We start from the raw sequence: 19,993 nt of genomic DNA, 5'->3' as shown, positions 1-19,993 counted from the left end.
AAAAAAAAAAAAGACAAGCTTTCACACTTGGTCTCTAATTTGCTCGGGCTGAGCTCAGATTCTCAGTCGTCTCCCTCAGCCTCTCAGATTGCTGGAGTTGCAGGCGTGTACCGCCGGCCCAGCTTGCTAGTACTCTTTTAAGTGGCTGCTCTAGGGTATATAATCACATCCTACACGTTCACTGTCTACTTAGAGTTAAGATTTTACCACTTCAAGTAAAATTTAGAAGCTTTATAGCCATAGAAGTATCTTATCTACGTATGTCATTAATCTCCCTCAAAATACCTTCCCAAACAGACTTACCCAGTACAGTTCTTGCCACCCCCTGAAGCAGTGCTAGAAGTCTTTCAGGGTTGTTTTTACAAGGTGTGGTCTCAAATACACCGAGTGCTGCTGCCAAGTGCTAGCCAATGAAAAGACAGACTCATAGAAATGTTAACGATGTGTCCTCATCCACCTTATTCACTGGATCTGACAACATGTGATTCTGGCTCCTCTTGAAAACCAAAATGACCGTGAAAGGTAAACATTTTGAATTAATTCAGGACATCAAGGTAACTATAACAGCACAATTAAAGGCATGAAGCAGATCTTGAACTGCTTCAGAAAGTGGCAAGAATGATGGGATAAGTGTGTTCAAACCGAGGAAGAGATTTTAAGGGAGGGTGAATGGCAGCCTTCGCACCTTAGTGAGGCTTCGTGGTAGAGTGTATGCTTAGACATATGAGAGGCTCAGAGTTCAATCCCTAGCACCATTAAACAAAACAAAACAAAATATGATGTCAACAGCACTAGAAGAACTACAAATAAAAACAAGCTCTTTTTTGTCAAGACAGGGTCTCGCTATGTAGTTCAGGCTGGTTTTAAACTTACTTTGTAGAATTCTGGATCAATAGTTCTTTCTTTCATCGCTTTAAAAATATTCTATTGTCTTCTGGCTTTTGTGGTTTCCAAAGAGAATTTCTAGTCATTTGAATCATTGTTTTAGTATGTATATATTGATTTTCCTGTTCTCCAAGATTTTTTCTCTGCTTTTGTTTTTAGCAGTTTGATTATAATGTATCTAGGTACATTTTCTTTTGTAATTTGTTTAAGGTACAGCGGGCCTTTTGAATTAGTTAAATGTATGCTTTGTGTAAAAGTTACTAGTGTCATCCTAATGATTATCCTGCTGTAAGTTTAGGAGGTCATGCAGATTACTGGCATCATTGAGAAGTCAGTGGTGTCTGACCCTGTATTCACTGGAAGCCTGAGTTATCGAGGCCTTCCCCCCATTTGAGTCCCTTTTCCTTTCTCTTTTTCCTTTCACCCTTCTCACTGTTCTGCTGCTGTTCTATGATCTTCAATAAATGTAGCTACTTACTACATTCAAAAAATTTTTTACTAGCGTTTAGCCAATATTATAAAGTACTTTTCTATACGTACATCTCTTCTGCCTTCTGGAACTTCAGATACACAAATTTTAGACCTTTTGATTTTGTTCCAGAGGCCCCTGAAACTATTTTTAAATTTTTTTTTATTCTTCAAATTGACCAGTTTTATTGATATGTCTCAGATTCATATCCTCTTTCCTTTTTCATCCCCATTTATGCCCTGAGTCCATCCATTAATGTTTTTTTAATAAAAAAATTGTATTTCCTTAGACTCATTCAGAATGTCAACAAAACAGTTGGAACTTTCTTTTTTTTTTTTTTTTTTTTTTTGGTGGGACCTGGGTTTTGAACTCAGGCCCTTGTGCTTGCCAGGCAAGTGCTTATTCCATCAAGCCATTTCTCCGGCCCCCAGAACTTTCTTTTTTTGCAGTTACAGAGTGCTATTCAGTAAACAGAACAACAATTATATTATATAAGCTGCATCAGAGACAATTGAAGATGAAAAACTACCGTGCCCCTCTATAACTAATTTGTGCTGCGCACTAATGAGAACCTGCTTTAAATTTCCATGCCGGTTTACAACCCCCATACCGTACCAGGCAAGGTTAGTGACTATGGAAAATACCACTAGGACAGGGATATCTAAAGACACATTCGGTAATGTGTTAACCATACCAAGAAAAGACACTGTACAGTTTAAAAACAAATCTTAAAAAAAAAAAAAAACTTACCAGCCTTACATTACATTTTTTTTTCTTCAAAAGGAGTTTTTTTGTTTTTGTTTTGGCTGGCTCAGGCTGCCTTAAGGGCGGATCTAAGTAAGGCAAGTGGAGGTGGGGATCCAACTATGGTATCCTGTGCCTGACTGCATTTGCATGAGCAGGCACTTAAACAACTGAGTTAACCGGCAGGCCCCAAATGCCCATTTTCCCCTAGGAAACTTTTTTTTTTTTTGTACTGGGAATCAAACTCAGGAACTTGTGCTTGCCAGGCAGGCACTTATGCCACTGAGCTATCTACCCGGCCCCCTTCAAAAGGAGTGAGTTGTGTACAGGAGGGTTAAATGCTTTATAGACAAGAGAGAAAAAAAAAAAAAAAAACTGCACTAGAACCAACCTATCATCCTCTTCTTCATCCTCCTCATCCTCTTCATCTTCCTCCTCCTTATCCTCATCTTCCTCTTCTTTTCATTGCTTTTTTCAGCCTTGACAACTCCCTGTTTTGCTGCATCAGGTTTCCTTTAGCCCGGTAGGCAGCAATGTCCTTTCCATACTTCTCCTTCAGCTCAGCAGCCTTCTTCTCGTATGGCTGCTTGTCATCTGCTGCAGTAGTATTCCACATTTCTCCAAGTTTCTTTGCGACATCACCAATGGAGAGGCCGGGATGTTCTCCTTTGACTTTTGGGCGATACTCAGAACAGAACAAGAAGAAAGCCGAAGGAGGCCTCTTGGGCGCATTGGGATCCTCGAACTTCTTTTTTGTTTCTCCTTCAGGAGGGATGTAAGTTTTTCGAGGGATGTAAGTTTTCATTTAGCCTTCATAAAGCGCCTTGTCCGCCTTTGCCATATCTTCAAATTTTCCTTTCTCTTTAGCAGACATGGTCTTCCACCTCTTTGAGCACTCCTTAGAAAACTCTGAGAAGTTAACGGAAGCATCTGGGTGCTTCTTTTTGTGCTCCTCTCGGCAAGTCTGCACAAAGAATGCATATGATGACATCTTGCCTCTCGGCTTCTTAGGATCTCCTCTGCCCATGTTTACTTGTTTTCCTCAGCGAGGTAGAGTCGCCCAGTGCCTGTCCGGCTCTCACTTGCCCCAACGCTATCTCTGTGGAGCTCAATGTACTGCAATGGCTGTCATCCACTAAATTTGTTACTTGAGATCCTGCAAAATATAGGTCTAAAATTTCCATTTCATTATTTTATATAGTTTCCATTTGTTGTTACTGAGAATTTTCTATTTTTCTGATTCATTTCAAATAATAGGACCAAAGAGATAACTCAGTAAAATAAGCACTTGCCTGGCAAACGCAAGGCCCTGAGTTCAATCCCTGGAACCACAAATAATAATAATAATAATAATAATAATAATAATAATAGCTGCTTTAAAATCCATTTGAAAACACCAACATTTTTTTTTTTCCTGAGACAGGGTCTTGCTATGTAGTTCAGGCTGGTCCTGAACTTACTGTGTATCCCAGGTTGGCCTCAAACTCACTGTAATCCTCCTGCCTCAGCCTCCCCAGTGCTAGGAATTACAGGCATGCACCACAGTGCCTGGCTCTGATTCATGTTGATGTTGACTTTTGTTAATGAGTTTTCCTACATAATTGGTCACTTTTTCCTGGTTCTGTGTGTGTGAAAGAATTTTGTCCTGAACATTTATTCTAAACTGTGTTTTTGTTTTTTTTTTTGCGGAACTGGGGATTAAACTCAGGCCCTTGCACTTGCCAGGGAAGCGCTTATTCCACTGAGCCATCTCCCCGGCCCCTAAACTGTGCTTTGAGACTCTGAGTCTTACTGGTTGGTGTTCTGTGGAGAGTGTTGATGTTTTTGTCTTAGGCAACCAAATTTAAAATACCACAAGTTTCTTAAGGTTCCACCTAATGTCCATGAGGACACCACTGTCAGTTTAGTTTTCAGAACTTTTGTTATGCTGCTTTGACCTGTCCAGTGTATCTCTTGCTCAGAGTTAGAGTGAGGCTTGGGCTACTTTACAAAAGTTTAGCTCTCCAAGCTTTTCTGTATGTGCTAAGGTCAGGAGTGACCCCAGGCTTGTGCCAATTCACAAACACCCTTAGGAAATCCCCTTCTTCAACTTAATTTCTCACCAGTGTTTCTCTAATACTTTTTGCCTCTCAAAAATTCCCCTTCCCTGCTCTTAAGACCAAAAAGGGTTTTCTCTAGGAGTTTTAGATTTTCCATACTATTGTAACAGTTGAATACCATGAGAGAAAACAGAAGAGAAAAAAACAAAACAGGAAACAACCTTGTGGAGGTTTTTAAGTTTTGACTCCTCTCCACAGTCCACTTGCCTTTGTTTACTTCTCAAAGTCCCCTGAGTTGCTCTCTTTGTATGTATCTAACATTTTGAATTCTGATCAGTGTATGTTAGAGAGAGATGGTAGGCTTAGGTTACTCTATTCTAGCCAGCATATACAATTTTTTTTAACCTTCCTGATAAACTTAAAACTGTGGCAACAGCACAGGAAGTTTAGTCTTCAAATTTCTGCCAGTAAAAGTAAAATGTCATGTATTCAACTCCATTTCATATAGCTCAGGAAAGAAAAATGGTGTGTGTTTATGTGTGTGTGTGTGTGTGTGTGTGTGTGTGTGTGTGTGTGTGTAGAGATGCTAAAACAGCCATGACACAGTGTTATCAGCTGGGTCTAGGTGGATGCTCATTTTCAACTATGGTGTAATTTTAAGTTTTATTTTTGAAAAGTTAATGGCAAACTGATTTAACTAAATTTTATTTTAGTGACCCTAATCTGATCCTCAAATCTACCTAGTGACGATTTTTCAGAGTATGAGATTCTTTTTTTTTTTTTAGTATAAGTATTTTTAATTTTGGTCAAATATTTAATGGGGAATCTAAATTGCTTTTAGTCACTTTTCTAATCTCAAGGTAGTTCTCTTTATTCCTAATATACTTTTTTGAGACTATTTCTGTATTTCTTTCCTCATTCTATTTTTTTTTCTTTTTTCAACATCTAAGCAATAGTGCTTAATTGCATTTTATTTTGAAAAATTAGAAATTTTGAGTATAAGCTAGAGTGATGGTACATGCTTGTAGTCCCAGTACTCTGGAGGCTAAGGCATGAGGATTGTTGAGTTTGAGACCAGCTTGGGCTGCAAAGTGAGCTCAAGGCCAACCTGAACTGCATAGTGAGACCCTGTCTCAAAATAAAAATAAAATAGAAATTTTGAGTCTTTTGAGTAGTGACAATCTCAGCCAAAGTAAATTGTCTTTTCACTTTAGACAATTCCAAGCCCGAGTGTCTCGGCAGTCTCTCTTGGCACTTGAGACAGAAGAAGAGGAAGAAGTTTTTGCATCTTCTGTGTCACAACGAAGCACACTAGCCGAACTAAAGAGTAAAGGAAAAAAAACAGCAAGGGCTCCAATCAGCCGTGTAGGCAGTGCCCTCAAGTGTAAGTTTGTTACATGTTATTCTGGAAAACATATAAGTCTCTTAAATTATGTAGAAGATAATTATGTAGAAAATAATGCATAGGTGTATACCTGTGAACAGAGTAGTGGGCAGCAAAAAGAAGGAAGTCAAAGGCAAGTTAATATCACATTGTGCAATGAAACCCATGAGTATCAGCAGTTTTGTGACTTTGGGAGGGCTAGCCAGATAGCTCAGTTGACTAAAGCACCTGCTTCTGCGGAGCACAGTGGCCCGGCTTGCCATAGCGGCCCCGCCCTCGGGGCGTGCTGAGCCAGTGACTGAGACTATGGTGGTGTGTGATTTTAAAAATTAATGAAATATTGGCTAGAAAAAAATATATATGTATATATATATCATACAACATATAATTTCAGAAGATATTTACCCAAATTGTGGTAAAGCTTAAAGTAAGAGAGTACGCCTAATAAATGGGTTAATTTTTTGGTCTCTGCTGATTCCCATTGAGAGAAAGTTTAAAGCTAAAAAGTAGTCTGAGGTTAATTCCTGATAAAACTTACCAAGGTTAAGATGATAGCTAAAGGAAGGTGGAGAAGTTCTCTTTTGGATACCCATAAATAAGAGTGAAAGCAGTGGAAAAACAAAAAAGGAAAGAGTAACAAAGACAGATTAGACCCAGTGGTTAGTAATTTGGTTCATTATGTTGTTGGTTTGGGTTTTTTTTTTAATGTTTTTGACAATCTCTGATTTTATTGTAGATGTATTCTCAATTTGAGGACTAATGTGTGTACCTTATCTGGCATCTAAGTTGATAATTTTTTACATAAAGTTTTAATGTTTCTTTTACTAGCACCAAACCAAAGTAGGAAACTCCAAAATCCAGTTCCTCAGAGGATGCAAAGCAATTGTAGAGTTACTGTCTTTGATGAAAATGCTGATTTGGCTTCTAGAACAGAGCTGTGTAAGCCTACAGTCCAGCCATGGATGGCCCCCCCACCCCCGAGAGCCAAGGAGAATGAGCTGCAAGCAGGCCCCTGGCACAAGAGGGCCTTGGATCGCAAGGTGAGCATTCAGAGGTGGAGCTACCTGCCAGCATAACCAAGACTTGGGGTTCAAAGTAGAGGAATACTTGTAGCACATCTTAATTCCTCTAGAATATTTGGGAGTGTTTTGCACATGTTGTGCCAAATGTAAAGCTTTGGTAATTTTGGTTTTCTTCTTCTCCAGCCTCATGGCAGCACAGCTTCTGTGACAGCTGTAACCCCTATGCTCCCCAGTTTTACTCCGTATGTGGAAGAGACTGCACAACAGCCAGTCATGTGAGTTTCGTTCCCAGATACTTTGAAGTGGGAATTACTATAGGCTTGCACAAGCACCTTAGTTCTCAGAGAGATCTTCTTGGTGGAAATGAAAGCAGCCAAAGTTTTGTGTGTCCTTTATGCTTACATTCTTTTGAGTATGTTAGGCCGAGACGCTCATTTAGGAATATTTTTGTTAGGAAATAAGCTTATTAGTTAGGTTTATATTTGCATTGCTATAACTATGACAAGCACCATGATGTAGTTAAGATACTCTACTTTTGTGACTGACAGTATTAATTAAAAATTGTGATAATTTTCTCTTGTCCTGCTTTTTCTTTTTGATTTTTTTGTCTCCTTTTTTCTGTTAGAATTTCTGTTTGTAAGAAAAAGTATGGTAGGTAAATGATAGTATAAATTAATTTAGTCTAATACTTACCAAGTTCTAATACCATGATAAATTCTGTGTCTCAGTGCAAGTTTTCTCATAATTTATAACTACCACTATATGCAAAGTACTATAGAAATGGAAAAACTGGATTTTTATTTTATTTTTTATTTTTTTGTACTTTAGGGAAGAGTCTACAGAGTGTTCAGGGTCTCACTACTAGATCAGACTCATAGTGATCCTCCTCTTTACAGCTTCCCAAGAGCTGGGATTACAGGCGCGCACCACCACACCTAGTCTCAACTGCTGTCTCAGCGCACCCCAGGGGCAGGGCCGGTAGGCAGGGGGATTGAACTCCCAGCCCCTGCACCTGCTTACAGATGCTTTAATCTGCTGAGATATTTGGCTGGCCCTCAAAAACTGGATTTTTGAGCAAAAATTCTGTCTGATAAGACCACAAGAGAAAGAAGAGATCTTTGAGAGATGCACATGAGCATTTATAGAAATTGATAGTATGCATTCATGGACATTTAAATTTTCTAATACTTCAAATCACTTTCTACAAACAAACTGTCGAAGTTAATATGGTATAGAAAGTGTCGAACTTTCTTGGTGGTTGGTTTTTTTTAATGTATTTGGTATAGGGTCTCACTACGCAGCTTTGACTCATAGTGATCCTTCTGTCTCAGCCTCTCCAGCACTGGGATTAGAGGCATGTGCTGCCACACCAGGTTTTGGTGGCCAGATCAGCATGGCAAGTGGTATCTGGAATTCCACCTAGATCCTTGCCCTTGCCAGACAGGCAGTTAGACCACTGAGCTATCTCCCAAGCCCTTTTTTATACTTAAATTCTTTTTCATAGGTATCTCATTTGACCTTTCTACATATTTTTCTTCAAGTTATGTTTATCTTAATGGTTTATAGTTCTTTATTTAATAAGAAAATTAGGGGCTGGTGAGATGGCTCAGTGGTCTAAAGCACCTACTTAGAACAAGCTTAGCAAAGCACAGGGACCGCGGTTCAATCCCCCAGCACCACATGCCAGCCAGGCCCGCCCCCTGGTGGGCTGAGCTGGCCACACACACACACACACACACACACACACAAATAAATAAAATTTAAAAAAAAAAAAAGAAAGAAAATTAGGAGACTCTGCATGGTGGTACACACCTGTAATCCCAGTAATTTGGAGGCTGAGGCAGGAGGATTGTTGCAAGTTTAAAGCCAGCCTGGTGGGCCGGGGAGATGGCTCAGTAGGATAAGTGCTTGACTGGCAAACGCAAGGATCTAAGTTCAATCCCCAGTTCCACAAAAAAATAAATAAATAAATAAAGCCAGCCTGGGTTACAAAGTGACCTCAAGGCTAGCCTGAATTGCATAGTGAGATCTTATCTCAAAAAGAGCAACAAAAAAAAAAAAAAAAGAGGAAGAAAAGTAGGGATGTATCTTAAATGTAGAGTGTTTCATGAGGCTGTAACATTTTGGTTGATGAGCATTAGCTGATTTTTATGTATAGTAAAAGAAAGAAGTCTAGATTCACAGCTTTGCATGTGGATATCCACTTGTCCCAATACCAAGTGTTTTTTGAATGGTCCTGGCTGCCTTGTTGAAAATCAGTTGACCACATATGATGCTATTTCTAAACTTTTAATACTGTGTAATGGATGAATATTTCTATCTGCATGCCAGTAAATGCCACCCAATCTTTTCTGTTTGTTTATTATTTATTTTTTGGTTCCAGGGATTGAGTTTAGGATCTTGCACTTGCCAGGCAAACACTTATTCTACTGAGCTATCTCTTATTCTACTGAGCTATCTCCCCAGCCTACCCAGTCTTTTCTTTTCTCCCCCACACAATCTAAAGGTGGGTTTTTTGTTTTGTTTTTTGTGGAACCTGGGATTGAACTCGGGCCCTTGCACTTGCCAGGGCTTATTTCACGGAGCCATCTCCCCGGGCCCTACACTCTAGGTTTTTTAGTGATTTAAACTTGGGAAATATGAATCCTTCAACTTTGTTTTTCTTTTTAAAGACTTTTATTTTGCTCTCCTTGTGGTTCTGTATGAATTTTAGGATTAGCTTGTTTGTTTTTTGCAAAAAGATTGGCTAGGATTTCTGATAGGGATTCTGAGTAATCTATGAATCAGTTTCATGAATATTAACTTCTTAACAATCTTAGGTCTTCAGATCCATAACATAGGCTGTCATTTCATTTATTTATTTTCTTTAATTTCTTTCTACAATGTTTGGTAGTTATCAGAACACTAGTCTTGAGCTTTTTCTTTTTGTTGGGACCAGGGAGATGGCTCAGTGGAATAAGCACTTCCCTGGCAAGCGCAGGGACCGGAGTTCAATCCCCGGTTCCGCCAAAAAAAATTAATTAATTAATTTTTCTTTTTTTCTCACACTAGAAATCCTAACTCAGAGTCAACATGCTAAGCAAGTGCTGAGCTACATCCCCAGTCCCTTGAGCTTTTTAAAATAAATGCAATATACTTTTTAGTGTAGTTTTAGGTTTAATAGAAAAATAAGTAGCAAATTCAGAGAATTCCCATATATGTTTCTCCCAACCTTATCCACAGGGTTCTCTATTAACATTTTGCATTAGTGTGGTATGTTATAATTATTGACTCTAAAGTCTCGTATTTACATTAAGATTCATTGTTTCACAGCCTATAAATTTTGACAAAGGAATAATATCATATATCATTCATTATAGTGTCACAAAATGGTTTCACTGGCCTAAAAGGTGCTGTGCTCCACCTTTATCTTCTCCCAAATCACTAGAAATATCAGATGCTTGTGCTGTCTTTTCAGATTTGCCTTTTCCAGAAAGTAATATACCTGGAATCACATGGTAGCCTTCTCAGAGAAGCTTCTTTCACTGAACAATACTTCCTCCATGTAGTCTGTCTCTCAGAAGCACATGTCTTTCAGGGCTGAATGATGGTTTCATTGTATCAGTGTGCCAGTTTTATTCATTGATCTACTGGAGGTCATCTTGGTTGCTTGCAAGCTTTAGCAGTTATGAATAGGTTACTATAACATTAACATGTGAAAGTTTTTGTGTGAACTTAGTTTTTTAATTTACTTGATCAGATTGTATGATAAGACTAAATTTAGCCATCTAAAGTGCCAAACTCTCTTGCAAAGTGTTTGTACTATTTGAATTTCTCTTAATAATAAATAACAGTTCTTATTGCTCTACCTTGTTGACAGCATTCAGTATTGCCAGTATTTTAAATTATCACCACCAAAGATGTCTATACCTATGGTATCATTATTGTCTTAATTTGACATTGAACATCTTTTCATGTGTATGTCATCAGTATATCTTTGGTAAGATATCTGTACATGCTATATTTTAAATTTATTCTGGAGTATTTTATTTATGAAGCTATTATAAATAGATTTATGAAGATTCTCTAAATAGAATTATTTTCTTAATTTTATTTTCAGATTTTTTTTTTTATTGCAAGTGCATAAAATACAACTGAGTAAATACTTATTTGCTGTGTTGCCCAGTCTATCAAACGCCTGGGCTTAAACAGTCCTGATTCAGCCTCCAGAGTAGCTGGGACTGCAGGTATACCCCATCATGCCTAAAAATTTATTTTTCTTTTTCTTTCTTCTTTTTTTTTTTTTCCTCCTTTTTTGGTACTAGGAATTGAACTCAGGACCTCACACTTGCCAGGCAGGTGCTGTGCCACTAAGCTATATCCTTGGCCCTAAAATTTATTTATTTATTTATTTATTTATTTATTTATTTATTTATTTTGTGGAACTGGGGATTGAACTCAGGCCCTTGCGCTTGCCAGGGAAGCACTTGTTCCACTGAACCATCTCCCCGGCCCCAGCATAAAATGTATTTTTCAAGATTGATCTTGTTTCCTCTGGGTTTGATGAACTAGTTTATTATGTAATAGATTTTTAGTGGATTCTGAAGATTGTCTGTATATAAGGTCAGGTTATCTGCAAATAGTTCTTCCTTTCCCATCGAGACTCTTTTTTCTTTTTTTTTTTGTTGCCTAATTCTCGTGACTAAAACTTCTGAACAAATTGAATAAAAGTGACAAGAAAGGACATCCTGGGCCTGCCGTGCTGGCCCCACCCCCAGGATGCACTAAGATGGTGATTGAGACTGGGCTCAGTGGCACGCACCTGTAATCCCAGTGCTTGGGAGGCTGAAAACAGGATCACTCTGAGTCCAATCTGTGTAGTGAGACCCCGTAGACCCTGTACTAAATACATTTCAAAAAGAAAAGGATCCTTGTCTTACTCCTGTCCTTACAGGAAAACTTTAAACCATCATGTATGATCTGTAATATGAGTTTTTTTTTATAGAAGATTGAATGAGTTGGGGTAGCTTTTCAAACATGTACATGCTTAGATCCTACTATCGTGGACTCTGATTAAGTAGATCTGGGAAGAAAACAACCTTAGAATTCGATTATTTCCATTTAATAGGTAAAAAAATCCAAGACACAAAAAGAAAAGTAGACCTGTCGAGGTGGGAAGGACTAGGCTATCTTTAGTTGTTTTTAAAAAAATTAGCAAATGAAAGGTATAAGTGATTCTGACCCATGCTAATGTTACTGTCCCTTGATTGAGACATGTTAGGCTTCATTTTTTGGAAACTTATATTGCTTCTTTCATTCTTACCCCCTAGCCAGAAACCTTGAACTTCAAATTAGTTTCCTGATGCCGTCCATATTCCTAATTCTTTTGGGCATTAAGCAGTGAGAAATGATGACATTGCATAGGTTAACTTCTTTTCATACATTGAGTAAGAGGTCCTTTTATTGTTATTTTTACCAAGTAATATAAGCTACTTGATAAGCCTAACTCAGTGCTAATTCCCTTCCTCCTGGCAAAGGTAATCCATAGAACATAGTTTTTCCCTTCCCACTGTTAGAGATTGAACCACATGCCAAGTAAGTCTTTGTGCCATTGAGCCACTTCCCTAGCCCCACAACATAGTTATTGATAATCCCTTTAATTATTTTTATCTTTTTTCAGTTTTTTAGCTTTTTAAAATAGATTTTTTTTTTTCTTTTGTACTAGAGATCGAACTCTGGACCTTGGGCTTGCCAGGCTGAGCTATCTCCCTGGCTGCTTTTTGAGATGGATCACATAAAGTTTTACTAATAACACTATTCATGCATTTGGTCAAAATAGGTAAGAAGTAACTCATTTAGACCTTAAGGGGAATAATAATTATTTTGTTCTTTAGGACACCATGTAAAATTGAGCCTAGTATAAACCATATACTAAGCACCAGAAAGCCTGGAAGGGAGGAAGGGGATCCCCTGCAAAGGGTTCAGAGTCATCAACAAGAGTGTGAGGAAGAGAAAGCGAAGGTGATGTATTGTAAAGAGAAGATTTATGCAGGAGTTGAAGAGTTTTCTTTTGAAGAAATCCGGGCTGAAGTTTTCCGGAAGAAACTGAAGGAACAAAGGGAAGGTATGTATATGATGTAACTGAAGTCTGTGTCAATAGTTTATTTGTGGGAAAGTTGAGCAGATATATTAAGTCCAAAGAAAGTAGCTTCCTATTTATATGGTTATGTGATGTTTCTGCAAATGTATTGATTCTCTTTGTATATAGGCAGAATTCCCATTGTTGCCTCGCGCAAAATCTTGTGGTGAAGAACACTGAGTCTGTACTAAAGAGTAAAGGAGGTAAAGCAGTTGTGAACTGTAGGAACAATTCAGATTTCCCAATATAAGTACCAGCCATGCTCCCTGACATGCATGTGCCCAAGCATCAATCTTGCTAACCCTAACAATGAATAAAGTTGCCTAGAATAGTTCATTTCCTCTACCTTTGATACTGTATCTGGAGTTTTTCCAAAGCTATGTGGATGAACATATTAAGTCACACCCAGTTACTTAAAATGGATATTTGTATCATTTCTTAAAGACTTTATCAGGCAGGGAAGATAGCCTGATGGTCTAAGCACTTGTCTGGCAAGCGCAAGGACCCAGATTTGATCCCCAGTACCACATGCTGTGCCATCCTCGTGTTGTGCTGGCCACCAAAACCAGGTGTGGTGGCACATGCCTGTAATCCCAGTGCTGAAGAGGCTGAGATAGGAGGATCACTACAAGTCCGAGCTGCATATTGAGTGAGACCCTGTACCAAATATATATATATATATATATATCTCCAGAATACCTATTATTTTACCTCAGTTCTGTTGATTGGGTATTTGTCTGACAATCTAGAACATTTAAAGATCACTTGCAATTTGAGGAAAAATCTGGGTTTCAGGTAACAAGTTAAAAATAAACTTCTATAAAGCATACTTCTAGAAAACTTAAAACTGGCCAGATAGCTCAGCAGACTAAAGTCCCTGCTTAGGCAGAGCACAGTGGCCAGGGTTCAATCCCTGGCGTACTGGGCCAGCCCCTCCCCTGGGGCGCACTCAGCAATTATTGAGAATGGGTGTGGTGGTGAGCCCCTGTAATCCCAGCACTTGGAGACTGAAAACAGGAGAATCACGACGAATCCAGTCTATGCAGTGAGACCCTGTAGACCCTGTCCTAAATACGAAGGAAAGAAGGGAGAGAGGAAGGGAGGGAAGGAAAAGAAAGAAAATGAATTTTAAATTGCTGTAATTTATGTTATCACCTAGAGTCTTCCAAGATTGACATGTGTTCTAGGTTCAAATAATAATATTGTAAAACAGAAGCTGTGTGTCAAAGGGGAGAGAGAAGGCTAGTTGAGGACTAGTTGAGTAGTCTTTTTAAAATAGGAAGTGGGCTGGGGATGTTGCTTAGTGGTAGAGTGCTTGCCTAGCTTGCACAAGGCCCTACATTCAATCCTAAGCAATGCACATATACCCCACTGACTTAATGTACATAGAAAATAGCTAACATGAAACAGAAAATGTAGCTATCTAGGTTAAAGAAAAAAGTACAAAATGAAAATACATTTTCTTCTAGGGTTAAAGTGGGATTTAAGTAGATATATAAAGGTATGGAGCTACTGAAGTTTTTAAATTCTGATTTCATAAGCTGGTCTCTGATTCTAATTCATGAATTTGTAATTTTTCATCTGTGTATGTTTTGTACCTTTGCAAATTCTCTTGCCTTTCGTTTGTCTGAAACCTGTACTTTGTACATTAGCTGTAACAGACTACCCATTGTTAAACTCAGTCCAAGCCAGTCTTTTTTTTTTTTTAAGCCATGACCATTTAATGCATATAACAAAATTTGAGCTGCACCCCTAACATATAACCTTCTTATATTATTTAACTACAAATAAAATTTCTTTTCAGGGCATCAGTGCAACCAAGTTGGAATTATCTGAATAAACTTCTAATGCCATTCTTAAAGTATTATAAATAGACAATATTGAGAATAAACTTAAACATTACTTTTTTTAGGACTAGTGATAAAAGATGAGTTAGAATAGCTTCAGCAGAGTTCCTAGCCCTAGATCCCTAAATACTGGTGACCTTTTAGGAATGAGAGATATCATCCCACTCTTTAATACAAAGACTTACATTTACTTTTTCAAATGGTTCAATCCACTAACATGTAAGCTCTTAGCAGACCTCTAATAAAAGACCACTTTAACTGGGCCATTTTAATGTTTTTACAATTTAATAGTTTTATTGATGAATGTAGTCATGAGAGTTGTTCAGCAGTATTCAAGTTATGGTTTTCCTGATTGTTCTATAGTCTTCACTAAGTGTAAGAAGTTATTGTATGAAACACCTGTCAAACTAGTAAGACTGCATTGATGCGTCCATCATTTTCAGGATTGTCGGTTACCTGGGCATATTTACCCCAAATAACCTTGCCTCCTTGTGTCGCAAGGCCCAACTCCCTCATGTTCACCTCAATCATTGTTCCTTTGGTAATAACACCCAAAGTTGTATACAGTGGCAATGAAGGATTCTTTTTCACACCAAGTATTGGCAGGCAAAAGGTGGCTTTCAGTTCAAGATGTGTTACATGGGCCTTCTTAAAATGTAAGCCCATTGGGGTCCATTGGCCTAATGAATCTTTCATATTTAGGTGATTTCCTTGTAAAGCCATCTCCAGCAAAGCAGACTTTAGTAACCATCCTTTTCTATGCTTTCTTTTTTCTCTTTCCAGTTTGAATAACTTTTAATACTTCTGTTTCTCCTTGGGCACGAACTTTGGGCAGAGGAACTTCCCATTTTCCCATCTTTTCTTTTCGTTTTTGTTAAATCATGTTAGAAAATACTTTTGCACGAGACTGTCCTTCTCTGTCCAGCAGGTACTGCTCCTTTTGGAGTCTTTTCATCCTTCTTTTGTTTGGTATTTCTCTTTTAATGCATCTTGATAGTCTTCATTTGTATTTTCTCCACATGGTGCTGTTTGTGGTAGAGTTTAGCCTTCAGGCCAATCATTTTTTTTTTGCCTTCTTTGAACATTCATGAGCCTCTCGACTTTCTTTTTCTCATGGTAATCCAAGCGGTACCCGTAGTGTTTAGGGTGTAATTCAATATATTCATTCTGTGGCATGATGACAGCTGCAGAGCCACCGTGGGTGGCCTCAGGTGTGCAAAGAAAAGTCCTGACTTTGGGGAGTCTCAGATGCATGAGCTGCTTCCCCAAGCCAGTCTTTTAGCTGAACTACTGCAACTCTTTTTTCCCTCATTCTTGTCCTACTACAATCCATTTTATTCACGGTAGATGATATTTGTAAAAAATTGGAATATGTCATTCCTTCACTTAAAATTCTACTTTATTTCATTGTCTTAGAATGTAATACATACTCTATATTCTAACCTACAAAAAGCCAAATAACTTAGTACTTGCTTACTTCTCCAATCCAGTTTTTACCAGTGTATGCTACAACCAAGCTAACATCCTTTTGGATTCTAGAACCCAGCAATCTTCCTCCATTATGGAACTCTCTCCCTATCTGTAGATGACTGGCCCTCTTATTGTTTAAGTTTCAGTTTTATCATCACTTTCTCAGACAAAGTTTTCATGATTACTGACATGTCTTAAGTAGCCAACAACCTCCATACCTTGACCCAGTCATATTCTTACATCACCTTTTTTGGGCTGGCTCTTTAAATAATGGTTTTCTGGGGCCAGGGAGATGACTCAGTAGCATAAGTGCTTGCCTGGCAAGCGCAAGGGCTTGAGTTCAATCCCCGGTTCTGCCAAAATATAAATAAATGAATAAATAAATATTTTCTTGTATTCTATTTAGTTTAAGACAGTCTTATATTTCATCCAGGCTATCCCCAAATTTGTGGTCCTCCTGCTTTAGCTCCCTAAATGCTGAGATTACAGACATGTGCCACAACACCTGGCAATACTGATTTTCTTATTAATTTGCAAATTAGTGTTCTTTTCCCCAAGTTTGAATGTTTGTATCACAGGACTAAACACTTACATACCCCTGAAGCATAAGTTTTCAAGTTGTATTTGGCACATAATAGGTTTTTTTTTTTTTTTTTTTTTTTTTTTTTGTACTTTAGGGAAGGGTCTACGGGGTGTTCAGGGTCTCACTACTAGATCGGACTCATAGTGATCCGCCTGTTTACAACCTCCCAAGAGCTGGGATTACAGGCATGCGCCACCACACCCAGTCTCAATTGCTGTCTCAGTGTGCCCCAGGATGGGGCTGGTGGCAGGCCCAGGGATCAAACCCCTAGCCCCTGCACCTGTTTGCAGGTGCTTCAATCTGCTATTTGGCTGGCCCAATAGGTGTTCGTTCCTTCTTTCTTTTTTTTTAACTAGGTAAAGAAACATAGATCTCAAATTAAGGACTTTCTTTATATAATTTTCATCTGTATTCACATGTGTTGAGAATAAGAGTCCCAACAGTAGTTTTTTGATAGAATAAGTTGCTGTTGGGAGTAAGATCTGTGTCACCTTCCTTGTTTCTAGCTGAGCTATTGAGCAGTGAACAGAAGATAGCAGAAATGAAGAAGCAGATTGAAGAGATGGAGAAAAAACTAAAAGAAATCCAGAATACTCAAGAAGAAAAAGAAGGTGATCAGGTAATTTTTCCTTTTTTTAATACACAAAAACAAATGCTCATTAAAATAAATTTAGCCAATTTTACAAAATTTGTGAATGGGCCAGCCAGATAGCTCAGTGGATTAAAGTACCTGCTTAGGCAGACACAGGGGCTAGGGGTTTGATCCCAGGCCTGCCATGCCGGCCCCGCCCCCTGGGGCAAGCTGAGACTGATTGATACTGGGCATGGTGGCGGCTCGTGACTGTAATACCAGCACTTGGGAGGCTGAAAAACGGGAAGGATCACTACAGGTCTGATCTGTGTAGTGAGAACCTATAAATCCTGTACTAAATACTTTTTAAAAAAAAAAAAATTGTAAAGGTTTGATCCTCAGTCCCACATGCCACCCCTAGGCCTCACTGAGCCAGCTAGCCGACTGAGTATGGTGGCGCCTGCCTGTAACCCCAGTGCTGGAGAGACTGAAAACAGGAGGATCACTATGAGTCTGAGTTGCATAGTGAGACCCTGTACCAAATACATGAAAATAAAAAAATAAATCATTTGTGGTTTAGGAGATGAGATCCAGAATTTCAGGTGTGCTGGGTAGTGCTCCACCACAGAGCTACGTGCCTAACTTGAAATAAATGTAGACAGTACAGAAGCTAAAATCCTCCCAACCCCTGTCCAGTTTTCAGGGAGTTTATTAGTTGTTAGCAGCAAAGTTGAGCAGGAAAAAAATTTAACAGGTGGTTTATAACATGTGAAATAGGTGACACAGTTTATTGGCTTTTTAGTGATACGTTGTTATTTTGTAAATTCTGATTTTAACTTTTTATTCATGTTCCATTCATATGAGATTAACTAGAGAATTCAGTATGTGCCCAAGCTCAGTTGAGTACAGTTGAGCAGTGCTAGGATACAGTAGTAGAAACATAAATTATTGGAAAGAACTTTTGTGGTGCAGATGCTTCACGTGGGCATCTAGAAAACTGGTAAAGCTAATGCTGGAGCTAGTGCTTAAAAATAGCAGCAGTGCTGGTCACGTTGGCATACGCCTATAATCCCAGAACTTGGGAGGCTGGAGCAGGATGAACACCATGAGTTCAAGGCCATTCTAGACTACATGGAATGTTCAAGGCCGGGCTGAACTATGTAGTGAGACCCTATCTCCAAAAAAGAGAAAATAGCATGTTTTAGATGGAAAGACATTGGGTTTTGTTTATTTTAACATAATAGGAAGAAGAAAGGGTGCGTGCAAAGGAGACAGGTGAACAGCAAATTGCATCCAAATTTCAGGAAATACCGACAATGGCTCCATCCACAGTGGCTCCATCCGGTTCTATTTGTCTTGGGTAAGAACACATTGGTGGAAAGGGCAACCCCTATGGGAGCATTTAGAGCCAAATTTAACTTGAAATCTCTTGGACTCTTAACAGCATTGAGTCATAATTTTTGTAAGTCTCTGTTACAGCATAAGCTTTGGTGCTGATGAGGGAAGATGGACTGCTGACTTTTTCCATTAAAATATATATTTTCTTATAGAAAAAATATAAATGATACTTTAAAAATCACCATGTCAAGGGGCTGGGGAGATGGCTCAGTGGAATATGCGCTTCCCTGGCAAGCACAAGGGCCTGAGTTCAATCCCCAGTTCTGCCAAAAAAATTAAATAAATCACCATGTCAATCATAAAGAGAACAACTGTTAACACGGGTGTTTCTCTCCTTTTTTATATCCTATTTTTGTTTTGTTTCATAAAAATAGCTTGCCATTTTATAATCTGTTTAACTCTTTAACATTTAGCATTTATTGTTTAGTATACTTCAACAGTACTTTTAGTAACTGAAGTTTCTATCTTCAAGAGAATTTGGATTAACAGTGGTGAAGTAATTATTTTAGAGCAAAGAAGATCATATTTAATGGAAAAGCATTAGTTAGGCTTTTTAAAAATTAAATAGTTCTTTCTGTGGGTATTGAGCACCTTTTCAAACAAATTTAATCATAGGGCAACTTCACCTGCAGACAGCGTTTGGCAAGAGCAACCTCACTCCAAAGGTGAGTTGTATTTGACAGTATCATTAAGAACTTGCTGATAACAGATGTATTATTAAAATTGTAAATATTTTTCTTAATTATGGTAAAGTGGTTGAAGGAAGGCAGAGAGGAAAAACGGTATTACTGTGTCTTTGAGTAATGGAATGTGGTATAAACATGATTTGAGATAGCACAGACATTTGAAAGACTATTTTTGTAATATTTTTTAGTGCTTGGAGTATTTTATTTATTTTAACCTTTTATTTATTTGGTACAGGGTCTTGCTATACAGCTTAGACTCGTAGTGATCCTCCTGTCTCAGCCTCCCTAGCGCTGGGATTACAGGCATGTACCATCATACCTGGTTTCGATAGCCTACACAACATGTGGTACCAGGGATCAAACCCAGGCCCTTGCACTTGCCAGGCAGGCGCTTAGACTGCCATGCTATCTCCCTGGCCTGAATATTTGTTTTAAATATAATTGTAAATTTATACTAATCACCAGTCTTCTACTTTAGTTACCAAACTCTGAACTAAGCATATAATATTCAGGAGCTAAGACTATATGCAAGTGGCTTTTTGAAGGGAAGAGAAGGGTTTAAAAATACTTTATATTCAAATAGATTTTTTTTCCTATTCAGAAATATGTTAAGAGGGGGCTGGTGAGATGGCTCGGTGGTCTGGGGCACCTACTTAGAACAAGCTAAGCTAAGCAGAACACAGGGACTGCGGTTCAATCCCCCAGCACCACATGCCAGCCAGCCCTGCCCCCTGGTGGGCTGAGCTGGCCACACACACACACACACTAAATAAATAA

At 38.5% G+C, this 19,993-nt stretch overlaps 1 protein-coding gene across 1 annotated transcript in view; it reads left to right on the top strand.

The window, feature by feature from the left end:
- The window catches only part of Bub1b (BUB1 mitotic checkpoint serine/threonine kinase B), an 84,090-nt gene that overhangs the window by 23,184 nt on the left and 40,913 nt on the right, over positions 1–19,993 (top strand). Inside the window, exons 6-12 of the mRNA XM_023712655.1 lie at positions 5,352–5,521; positions 6,350–6,561; positions 6,727–6,818; positions 12,417–12,646; positions 17,068–17,180; positions 18,377–18,492; positions 19,146–19,195. Coding sequence (XP_023568423.1) covers positions 5,352–5,521; positions 6,350–6,561; positions 6,727–6,818; positions 12,417–12,646; positions 17,068–17,180; positions 18,377–18,492; positions 19,146–19,195 — 983 coding nt within the window. The remainder of the gene's footprint in view (positions 1–5,351; positions 5,522–6,349; positions 6,562–6,726; positions 6,819–12,416; positions 12,647–17,067; positions 17,181–18,376; positions 18,493–19,145; positions 19,196–19,993) is intronic.

This window comes from Octodon degus, unplaced genomic scaffold (genome assembly GCF_000260255.1).
Source record: "Octodon degus isolate 3935 unplaced genomic scaffold, OctDeg1.0 scaffold00002, whole genome shotgun sequence".
In the NCBI taxonomy this organism is placed as follows: domain Eukaryota; kingdom Metazoa; phylum Chordata; class Mammalia; order Rodentia; family Octodontidae; genus Octodon; species Octodon degus.
This window is presented reverse-complemented; position numbering and strand designations above follow the sequence as displayed.